Source organism: Salvelinus alpinus, chromosome 7, assembly GCF_045679555.1.
Source record: "Salvelinus alpinus chromosome 7, SLU_Salpinus.1, whole genome shotgun sequence".
NCBI classification, from domain to species: Eukaryota; Metazoa; Chordata; class Actinopteri; order Salmoniformes; family Salmonidae; genus Salvelinus; species Salvelinus alpinus.
In genome coordinates this window covers 35,191,831-35,204,230 of record NC_092092.1, presented here as the reverse complement: position 1 = coordinate 35,204,230, position 12,400 = coordinate 35,191,831, and the positions used below count along the sequence as shown (strand labels likewise).

The window sequence follows — 12,400 nt, the reverse complement described above, 5'->3', positions numbered from 1 at the left end:
TGTAAAGAGCCATATAGAGCTCTATAGAGCCATATAGAGCCGTATAGAGCTCTATAGAGCCATATAGAGCTGCATAGAGCCATATAGAGCTGTATAGAGCCACATAGAGCTGTATAGAGCCATATAGAGCTGTATAGAGCCACATAGAGCTGTATAGTCACAGAGCTATATAGAATCATATCGAGCGGTATAGAGCCATATAGAGCTGTATAGAGCTCCATGCATGGCTCTGTGAGTGACCTCATCACTACTTCATGTTGTTTATAGTGTGTCAGAATAAATGAGTGGTATTATCACTGCTGTATAGAAAATGATAACGTGGCCTCTGGAACTAGGTCAAAGGTATAGTGTAGGTTACAGTATGCTACTCACCTCCCTCATTGCCCTCCACTATAGAGTAAATTATTGTTTGATTGATAGCAGCAGCCAGGATGACCCCGACCACCTTCCCCACCTTAGCCATCTCACTCACCGGGGGAAACCTGGAAGAACACACACACGCACACGCACACACACACGCACACACACACACACACACACACACACGAGGCACACATCAATGACACATCAATGGGAACACAAATGGATACTGAATAGAGCTCCCCTCCAATGGAATACAGAAATTTTTCCAGGCCACATGTTAGCTATTGATCTCTGCCAGCGCTATAATCTGCATTCTAATACCGCACTGCTGTTCATACTAATACCATAGGCACAACATCTTTAGGTGCTAAAGGGTATTTTTCATATTTGCCATTTAAATCAGCGACTGACTTTCTGACTAATTAGAGCTGTTAATTGACCAAAAAAGTGCCAGAGAGGAATAAGCAACTGCAGGACTATGGTCCTTGAGGCAAGGAGTCGGGCACCCTTGCCATAGGGCATGTGTTTTATTCCACTCCCTCAGACCTAAAACTCTAAACTCTATCTGATGTACCGTAGTTGGAAAAGACAAGCAGCAAAAACACCCACTTATATACGGAGGGAAAGTAGACAAACTACCCACTTACTTTTACACAGAGAAGTGTCCTGCTAACCCAGGATATGACTGACTGTGGCACAATCTTGTTGACAAATCATTTCTGCATGATATGGTGTAATGACAACATTAATGGAAACACTGGCAGAGATACTGTAATTGCTTTGCCAAATAGCTTGATTATACATACTCCTACTTGGCACTGTGAAATCTCCCAGGTCATTTTCATTTAATTAAATAAACTCAATTCATGTGGTCTCTGATCACAGCTGGTTCACCTCGAAAATATTGGTAATTAACTAGGTGAGTTATCACAACTTCAGAAACGTTCCGTTGATTTGACTCATATCACAATCAAAATGTGCATGTTAAAAGCAACTGAATGGCAGATTAAATGGGCATAAGGCAAATAAAGCAAACATCAAAAAGCTGTGGTGGACGCAGACACTCCACGGGAGATCTTGAAGGTCTCAATGAAAGACAGGGAAGGTTGTCCCAGTCTGTAATCCCAACATATTTCAAACTGACCACCATTGTCCCTGTTCCCAAGAAATTTACGGTAACCTGCCTTAGTGACTATCACCCTGTAGCACTCAGATCTGTAATTATGAGGTGCTTTGATAGGCTGGTCATGACATACATCAACATCATCATCCCAGACATCCTAGACCCACTCCAATTCGCATACCGTACCAACAGATATACAGAGGACGCAATCTCAACTGCACTTCATACGCCATCTCCCACCTGCACAATAGGGGAAATGTGAGAATGCTGAACATAGACTACAGCTCAGCATTCAACAACATAGTCCCCTACAAGCTCATCAGCAAGCTGGAGACCCTGGGACTGAACAACTCCCTCTGCAACTGGATTCTGGACTTCCTGACGGGCCGGCCCCAGGTGGTGAGGGTAGGCAACAATACCTCCACCACGCTGACCCTCAACACGGGGGCCCCTCAGGGGTGTGTGCTTAGTCCCCTCCTGTAATCCCTGTTCACCCACGACTGCATGGCCACGTACAACTCCAACACCATCATCAAGTTTGCGGACGACATGACGGCGTTAGGCCTGATCACCGACGGCGATGAGACAGCCTACAGGAGGAGGTCAGAGACTTGGCAGTGTGGTGCCAGGACAACAACCTCTGCCTTAATGTCAGTAAGACCAAGGACCTGATCGTGGACTACAGGAGAAAGAAGGGAGAGCGGGGCTGTAGTGGAGTGGGTCTAGTTCCTTGGCGCCCACATTACTAAGGACTTAACATGGTCCACACACACCAGCACATTCATAAAGAGGGCACGACAGCACCTCTTCCCCCACAGGAAGCTGAAAAGATTAGGTATGGGCCCTCAGATCCTCAAAAGGTTGTACAGCTGCACCATCGAGAGCCTCTCGACTGGCTGCATCACCGCTTAGTTTGGCAAATGCACCGCCCCCGACCGCAAAGCGCTACAGAGGGTGGTGCGGACAGCCCAATACATCACTGGGGCCGAGCTCCCTGCCATCAAGGACCTTCATATCAGGTGGTGTCAGAAGGCCCGGAAAATTGACATAGATTCCAGCCACCCAAGTCATAGACTGTTCACTCTGCTACCGCCCGGAAAACAGTACCGGAGCATTGGCTCTCGGACCAACAGGTTCCAAAACAGCTTCTATCCCCAAGCCATAAGTGTTAACTAGCCATAAGGCTGTTAAATACTTAAATGGTTACCCTGATGATCTGCACTGACCCCATCTTGCACTGACTCTATGCACACTCCCAAGACTATATATAAACACTAGTACACTGACACACACACAAACTCAACACACATTCACTACATACGTACACACACACACAACTCAAGTACACATATCGATTAAACACAAACTCACAAAAACACTTTTACACTCATCATATGCTGCTGCTACTCTGTTCTTATTTTACATTTACTATTATCTATCCTGATGCCTAGTCACTTTACACTGACTTCATGTACATATCTACCTCAAATACCTTATTATTATTATCTATCCTGATTCCTAGTCACTTTACACTGCCTTCATGTACATATCTACCTCAAATACCTTAATATTATTATCTATCCTGATTCCTGGTCACTTTACACTGCCTTCCTGTACATATCTACCTCAAGTACCTTATTATTATTATCTATCCTGATGCCTAGTCACTTTACACTGCCTTCCTGTACATATCTACCTCAAATACCTTATTATTATCTATCCTGATGCCTAGTGACTTTCCACTGCCTTCATGTACATACAGTGCATTTGGAAATTATTCAGACTCCTTCACTTTTTCCAGAGTTTGGTACGTTACAGCCTTATTCTAAAATTGATTAAAAATATGTTTTTCTCAATCTACACACAATACCCCATAATGACAAAGCAAAAACAGGTTTTTGGCAGCGATTACAGCCTCAAGTCTTCTTGGGTATGACGCTACAAGCTTGGCACACCTGTATTTGGAGAGTTTCTCCCATTCCTCTCTGCGGATCCTCTCAAGCTCTGTCAGGTTGGATGGGGAGTGTCGCTGCACAACTATTTTCAGTTCTCTCCAGAGATGTTCGATCGTGTTCAAGTCCGGGCTCTGGCTGGGCCACTCAAGGACATTCAGAGACTTGTCCCAAAGCCACCCCTGCAGTGTCTTGGCTATGTGCTTAGGGTTGTTGTCCTGTTAGAAGGTAAACCTTCGCCCCATTCTTAGGTCCTGAGTGCTCTGGAGCAGGACTTCATCGTGGAGCTCTCTGTACTTTGCTCCGTTCATCTTTCCCTTGATCCTGACTAGTCTCCCAGTCCCTGCAGCTGAAAAACATCCCCACAGTATGATGCTGCCACCACCATGCTTCACCGTAGGGATGGTGCCAGGTTTCCTCCAGACTTGATGCTTGGCATTCAGGCCAAAGAGTTCAATCTTGGTTTCATCAGACCAGATAATCTTGTTTCTCATGGTCTGAGCGTCCTTTAGGTGCCTTTGTCAAACTCCAAGCGGGCTGTCATGTGCCTTTTTACTGAGGAGTGGCTTCCGTCTGGCCACTCTACCATAAAGGCCTGATTGGTGGAGTGCTGCAGAGATGGTTGTCCTTCTGGAAAGTTCTCCCATCTCCACAGAGGAACTCTGGAGCTCTGTCAGAGTGACCATCGGGTTCTTGCTCACCTCCCTGACCAAGGCCCTTCTCCACAGATTGCTGTTTGCCCGAGCAGTCAGCTCTAGGAAGAGACTTGGTAGTTCCAAACTTCTTCCATTTAATGGAGGCCGCTGTGTTCTTGGGGACCTTCAATGCTGCAGAAATGTTTGGTCCCCCTCCCCAGATCTGTGCCTCGATACAATCCTGTCTCTGGACAATTCCTTTGACCTGATGGCTTGGTTTTTGCTCTGACATGCACTGTCAACTGTGGGACCTCATATAGACAGGTGTGTGCCTTTCCAAATCATGTCCAATTAATTGAATTTACCACAGGTGGACTCCAATCAAGTTGTAAAAATGGAAACAGGATGCACCTGAGCTCAATTTCGAGTCTCATAGCAAAGCATCTGAATGCTTTTTTAGATTCTACAAACCTGTTTTCGCTTTTTCATTATGGGTTATTGTGTGTAGAGGTGTAGAGGTGTAGTTATTGTGTCCATTTTAGAATAAGGCTGTAACGTAACACAATGTGGAAAAAGGGAAGAGGTCTGAATAGTTTCCAAATGCACTGTATCTACCTCTAACACCTTGTACCCCTGCACATTGACTTGCCACTGGGAGATTTAGCGTGAGAGGACAGAGTGTTTTGTCCTACAAGGTGAATGGTGTTAACTAAGGACATCTTTGTAACCTGTTGTGACATTTTATTGACAAAGAATAATATGACAAGAGATAGGAATATTCATGTGAATCTTCTAGCGTCATTGTGTACTGTTTTCACAAGCTATATTATAAATTGCAATACAATTTGGAAATTACAAATTGCCATGCAATCTTAACCCTTGGAGACCCCAACCTAACAATATAAAATATGTTTTTATTAACACAATGGCAAACCACATCACCCAAGGACAGTTTATCACTGTATTTGTGTAGTTCTTTATTGGTGAAATGTAATGGCCTGAGATCACCCTTCTGTAAATCTGAATCATGTCGTCAAGGCTTGGAATGTCATCAATTGCCAGAGTGACAATTACGCCTCTTGCACTTAATGGTATTCATAAAAAACTATCTTCTGTTTCTCTGGTCTCTTTGCTAACCACAAGCCGCATGATAACAGTAACAATGTGTCAGAAGAACACAAACACCTCCTGCATGGTAATATGGCTGGGCTCAGGAATATTACTCTACCTGCATGCTAACCAATACCTTTCTATAGTCAGGAGCTGAGATTATATTTCTGATGGGTTGTTCTTCTTAACTTTGGTAGCTGGGCTGACTGTTGGTTCACAGTGATACTGCCTCATCTCTACTCCCCACCCATCCCCATCCTCATCCTCACACCTTCCTGTGTCTGCCTCCCTCAAGGTCTCCGCGACAACACGGGAGCTGCCTGCCGGGAATCAGTCGCCACATATTTCATGACACGGTGGGCATGTCACAAACACCCACCCACCCTTCCCTTACACACACACCTATGACACACACACACACTGACATGCACAACAATACACTGAGACATACACACACACACACAAACTTCTATCCTCCACACACACACACACACACACACAAACACACAGATCCTCCTGCAGCATGCGTGGAGGGGGAGTGCTCCACCTCACACATCCCCAGACAAATCATCCCCACAGCACCAGCCTCTCTTGGAAGGAAGGAGGATATTACTGAGAGTTGAGCTGTAATGCCTTTCTCCTCCAGTTATGAGGCAATTGGATGGCAGTGTGCGAGACGAGTCGCACTTAGACGACACACACACACACACACACAGACTCACGTTTTTTGTTATGCAAGACCATGCTGAGGCAACGGGCTCTCAGTAGCTCATTCACCCCCAGTAATCCCCCCTGACATTTCCCAATCAGCCGCTCCTAGCTGCCAAGTGAGTGGCGAGTGCTGCTCTGTTTGCACAGATAACACAAGAGGATGCTCATCTCTTCCCCTGGCTCTGACACAGCTCTAATGGCCACTCCACATAAGCAGACGGTTAAATGTGAGAGACTAATGAGGTCCACAGAGCAATGCCCATATCACAGCTAACCCTGTTCCCCCATACACTCTCTGTATCGCCATGCTGTACCTACAATCTGGAGCATGGACTGCAGGCTATGGCACCTCGTAATAACTGGAAGGAAAGTTAAGCCTCCAAGCTTATGTAGCTTTCTGGAGGAATTTTAATGGAATGTTTGTGTTTTGAGTTGTTTTCCTCAGAGTGCTGTTAGTCGGTCTAGGAAATATGTAATAATGAATCAAAAAAATCTGCTGCACATTCACACCCCTTGACTTTTTCCAAATGTGTTGTGTTACAGCCTGCATTTAAAATGGATTCAATTTAAATTTGTTTGTCACTGGCCTACACACAATACCCCATAATGTCAAACACAGACTCAACCACAATGACCGGGGATGATTTCCAATGGCTCGCAAAGAAGGGCCCCTATTGGTAGATGGGTAAAAATAAAAATAAAGACATTCAATATCCGTTTGAGCAAATTTAAGTTATTAATTACACTTTGGATGGTGTATCAATACACCCAGTCACTACAAAGATACAGGCGTCTTTCCTAACTCAGTTGCCGAAGAGGAAGGAAATCGCTTTAAAACAGTTAGAGCCTTTAAAACAGTTAGAGTTTAATGGCTGTGATAGGAAAAAACTGAGGTTGATCAACAACATTGTAGTTATTCTACAATATTAATCTAATTGACAGTGTGAAAAGGAAGACTGTGCAGAATGTTTGCAACAAGGCACTAAAGTAATACTGCAAAAAATGTGGCAAAGAAATGTACTTTCTGTCCTGAATACAAAGTGTTATGTTTGGTTATCCAATACAACACATTACTGAGTACCACGCTCCATATTTTCAAGCATAGTGGTGGCTGTATAATGTATCCTGTATCATGTATTGTGTATCCTGAGGCTGAATTTATTGTAGCTGGGGATTTTAACAAAGCAAATGAGAAAAAGGCTCCCGAAATTCTATAAACATATTGATTGTTGTATTCGCGCTGCTAAAACTCTCGACCATTGTTATACTACCTTCCAGAATGCATATAAGGACCTCCCCAGCCATCCATTCGGCAAATCGGACCACGATTCCATGTTGCTCTTCCCCTCCTATGGGCTGAAACTCAAACAGGAAGCACCCGTGGTGAGGACTTTTCAACGCTGGTCTGACCAATCGGAATCCACACTTCAAGATTGTTTTGATCACGCGGACTGGGATATGTTCAGAGTAGCTTCAGAAAATAATATCAACACATATACCGATACGGTGAATGAGTTTATCCGGAAGTGCGTATGAGAAGTTGTACCCACTGTGACTATTAAAACCTACCCCAACCAAAAACCGTGAATAGATGGGAGCATATGCGCAAAACTGAAAGCGCAAACCACTGCATTTAACCAGGGCAAAAAAGACTGGGAATATGGAAAAATACAAACAGTGTAGTTATCCTCTCCGCATAGCAATCAAACAGGCTAAACGTCAGTATAGAGACAAATTTGAGTCCCAGTTAAACAAGGCGTATGTGGCAGGGTCAACAGACAATCATAGACTATAAAAGAAAAACCAGCCATGTCGCAGACACAGACGTCTTGCTTCCAGACAGGTTGAACACCTTCTTCGCTCGCTTTGAGGATAATTCTATCAGGAACCAAGGTAAGACCCAGACGCAGACTGTGTGAAGTAACAATGTTTATTGTAACAACAGGGGCAAGAAAACAACAGGTCAAGGCAGGCAGGGGTTGATAATCCAGAGTAGGAACAAAGGTACAGGATGGCAGGCAAGCTCAGGGACAGGCAGAGTTCAGTAATCCAGAGGTGATGCAAAGGTAAAGGATGGCAGGCAGGGTCAGGGAGAGTGGTCAGGCGGGCGGGTACAGGGTCTGGACAGGCAAGGGTCAAAAACCAGGAGGACGAGAAAAAGAGAGGCTGGGAAAAGACAGGAGCTGACAGGATAAACACTGGTAAGCTTGACAAACAAGATGAACTGGCACAGACAGACAGAAAACACAGGTATAAATACCCAGAGGATAAGTGGGGAAGATGGTCGACACCTAGAGGGAGTGGAGACAAGCACAGGTGAAACAGATCAGGGCGTGACAGTACACCCCACCCCACCCCCACCCCCCTTCTAGAGACGCCACCTGGTGTTCCACCTGGGCGGATACCTGGTTGACTGGGGTGACAGCGGTGAAAGTTGGCGATGAGGGCCAGGTCCAAGATGTCTTTAGCGGGAACCCAGCACCTCTCCTCCGGGCCATAACCCTCCCAGTCAACCAGGTACTGGAAAGCCCTGCTCCGTGGTTGAACCCTCAGGAGGCGTCTCACCGTGTAAGCTGGCTGGCCATCGATGACACGGGAGGGAGGGATGAGCCTAAAAACAGAAGACAAGGGGCAGTCAGAAATAGTTTTGACTCTAGACACAGAAAAGGTAGGAAAAATATGGAGGGGACGGGGCAACAGAGGACGAACAGCAGAGGGGCTAATGATCTTGGAGCGGGGGGGAAAGGTCTCGGCTTCTGGGGGTGTAGCCGCAGTACTATAGCGGCGTGCCAACGCCTCAGGCTTGACCTCCTTGGATACCGGTCGGTGCTGCAGAAGCGAAGTTGCCCGGGCCTTACTGAAGCCCTCCCGGAGGTTCTGGTACTCTGGGGAGCTGGCGGAGAGGTCCAGGGAATTTCCAAGCCCCCAGGAAGATGTCCTGGGGCAGGCAGAGCTGAGTTCTGGCAATGAGTGTTGCAGGACGTGCTCCTACCCACAATGGCACCAGTAGCCCAGTCAATGGAGGGATTGTGTCACTGGAGACAAGAGAACTCCAATACCACGGGAACCTGTGGAGACTCAACCAGCAGGAATTGGATCATCTTGCTGTGGTTCCCCGACTCTCGTAGGTTGACGGGGGTGGTCTGGTGGGTGACCCTGCCTATAGAGCACCCGTCCAGCTCTCTAACACCCATGGGAATGGAGAGGGGTTGAGTGGGGATTCCCAGCTCGGACGCCAGGGTAACGTCCATGAGACTCACATCGGCCCCAGAGTCGATGAGTACCTGGAGAGATTTGGACTGGTCGCCCCACAGCAAGGTGGCATGGAGAGGTATCAAGTAAGGGGAGAATAACAATTATCTTTAAGACCCACCAGTGTACTCACTCCAACAAATGAGCTAGGTCTCTTGAAGGGACAGGTAGACACAAAATTACCGGCAGTACCGCAATACAGATAACTCTGGGTCTCAAGTCTGCGTACGCATTCGCCTGGAGACAGCCTAGCCCTGCCGAGCTGCATCGGCTCGGGAAGAGTTGAATCGGCAGTCTCCGGAGGCTCATGGAAGGACTCGGGTAAGCTCTGATCCTCTCGGGAACGTAGATGCCAGGGACTTCCGGAGTTCATCAGCTGCAAGGTGGGATCCCTGAGTGAGCGATTGGGACCGCAATCGAACCTCTTCTCCCTCATACGTTCCAGTAGCCGACCATCGATCTGGATGGTTAAAGTGATGAGTGAGTTGAGATCCGTCGGTAGTTCTCGGGCTGCCAGCTTATCCTTTACCTCCTCCGATAATCTGTGCAGGAACGTGTCAAACAGCGCTTCCGGGTTCCAGGTACCCTCCGCTGCTATCGTGCGGAATTCCACTGCATAATCTGCCACACTGAGGTTGTCCTGCTGAAGCAACTCCCGGGCAGCTTCTCTCCCGGACACCGGAGCCTCAAACCTCCGCCACGAATACCTCCAGACTGAAGCAGACGGTGGATTGTTGCTCCCGCACCGCCATGGCACAGGCAAGTGCCCTCCAGGACTTCAGCAAAATAATGTACGCTATCTTCGAGTGGTCCGAGGGGAACAAAGAATACTGCAGCTCAAAAATGAGGGAGCACTGGGAGAGAAAGGTCCGGGTAGGTTCTGGAATTTCCATTGTAGCGCTCTCGGGGAGGTAAGTGGGGTTCCCGGGAAACCAGGGTGACGGCGCTGCTACCAGCCGGGTTACAGAGGGGCTGGGAGGTTACCGTCGTGGTAGGCTGCCTAGTAGGCAACCCACAGAATTGCTCCCGCAATGCGTCCAAGGCTAGGTCATAATGTTCGGCCACGGCCTGGAACCCTTCCATCAGACCGCGAAGCAACTCCTCGTGCCTACCAATGGTGGCTCCTTGGGAGGAGATGGCATTGCGGGGCTGGTCTAAGTCTGCTGCGTCAGTCATGGCCAGTTCGTACTATCAGGAACCAAGGTAAGACCCAGATGCAGACTGTGTGACGTAACAATGTTTATTGTAACAGGGGCAGGCAAACGACAGGTCAAGGCAGGCAGGAGTCAATAATCCAGAGTAGGAGCAAAGGTACAGGACTGCAGGCAGGCTCAGGTTCAGGGACAAGCAGAGTTCAGTAATCCAGAGGTGGAGCAAAGGTACAGGACTGCAGGCAGGCTCAGGTTCAGGGACAAGCAGAGTTCAGTAATCCAGAGTAGGAGCAAAGGTACAGGACTGCAGGCAGGCTCAGGTTCAGGGACAAGCAGAGTTCAGTAATCCAGAGGTGGAGCAAAGGTACAGGACTGCAGGCAGGCTCAGGTTCAGGGACAAGCAGAGTTCAGTAATCCAGAGTAGGAGCAAAGGTACAGGACTGCAGGCAGGCTCAGGGTCAGGGACAAGCAGAGTTCAGTAATCCAGAGTAGGAGCAAAGGTACAGGACGGCAGGCAGGCTCAGGTTCAGGGACAAGCAGAGTTCAGTAATCCAGAGGTGGAGCAAAGGTATAGGACGGCAGGCAGGCTCAGGGTCAGGGACAGACAGAGTGGTCAGGCGGACGGGTACAGGGTCAGGACAGGGAAGGGTCAAAAAAGAAAAAGAAAAAGAAAAAGAGAGGCTGGGAAAAGACAGGCGCTGACAGGACAAACGTAAGCTTGACAAACAAGACGAACTGGCCCAAACAGACAGAAAACACAGGTATAAATACCCAAGCACAAGGACAGGTGAAACAGATCAGGGTGAGACAAATACAGTGCCACCGACAAGGCCCGCTATCAAGGACTGTGGGCTCTCCTTCTCCGTGGCCGACGTGAGTAAGACGTTTAAATAAAAACATAAAAATAAAGCCTCACAAGGCTGCCGGCCCAGATGGTATCCCTAGCCGCGTCCTCAAAGTATGTGCAGACCAGCTGGCTGGTGTGTTTACAGATATATTCAATCTCTCCCTATCCCAGTCTGTTGTTCCCGCATGCTTCAAGATGGCCAGCAGGTTCGACTCCTCCTCCCTGTACCTAAGAAAGCAAACTTAATTGAACTAAATGACTATCGCCCTGTAGCACTCACCTCTGTCATCATGAAGTGCTTTGAGAGACTAGTCAAGGATTAAATCACCTCCACCTTACCTGCCACCCTAGACCCACTTCAATTTTCTTACCGCCCTAATAGATCCACAGACGATGCAATCGCCACCACACTGCACACTGCCCTGTCCCATCTGAACAAGAGAAATAGCTATGTAAGAATGCTGTTCATTGACTATAGCTCAGCATTCAACACCATAGTACCATTCAAGCTCATCATCAAGCTCAAGGCCCAACTGGGTCCTTGACTTCCTGACGGGTCGCCCCCAGGTGGTGAAGGTAGGAAACAACACCTCTTCGCTGATCCTCAACACTGGGGCCCCCCACAAGGGTGCGTGCTCAGCCCCCTCCTGTACTCCCTGTTCAACCATGACTGTGGCCAAGCACGCCGCCAACTCAATCATCAAGTTTGCAGACGACACAACAGTAGTAGGCTTGATTACCAACAACGATGAGACAGCCTACAGGGAGGAGGGGAGGGATCTGGGAGTCTGGTGCCAGGAAAATAAGTGAGGCCTAAGAGGGTTTTATAAATAAGCATCAACCAGTGGGTCTTGCAACGGGTGTACAGAGATGACCAGTTTACAGAGGAGTATAGAGTGCAGTGATGTGTCCTATAAGGAGCATTGGTGGCAAATCTGAGAGCAACCTTACCTGCCGATCTATAAATTATGTCTCCGTAATCTAGCATGGGTAGGATGGTCATCTGAATCAGGGTTGGATTTCTTAGAAACGTACCCAGAAAGACTCACAACTGTAAATCGATGACATAGTTGATTCTACAATGTATTGACTCAGGGGTGTGAATATTTATGTAAATTATATATTTCTACATTTCATTTTCAACACATTTCCAAAAATATAAAACAAACAATGCTTTCACTTTGTCATTATGGGGTATTGTTTGTAGATGCGTGAGAAGAAAATTCTATGTCATCCATTTTGAATTCAGGCTGTAA

The 12,400-nt window shown here is 47.4% G+C and overlaps 1 protein-coding gene across 1 annotated transcript in view; it reads right to left on the bottom strand.

The window, feature by feature from the left end:
• Positions 1 to 12,400, bottom strand: part of LOC139580887 (protocadherin-15-like) — a 220,646-nt gene that overhangs the window by 36,564 nt on the left and 171,682 nt on the right. Inside the window, exon 26 of the mRNA XM_071410010.1 lies at positions 373 to 482. Coding sequence (XP_071266111.1) covers positions 373 to 482 — 110 coding nt within the window. The remainder of the gene's footprint in view (positions 1 to 372; positions 483 to 12,400) is intronic.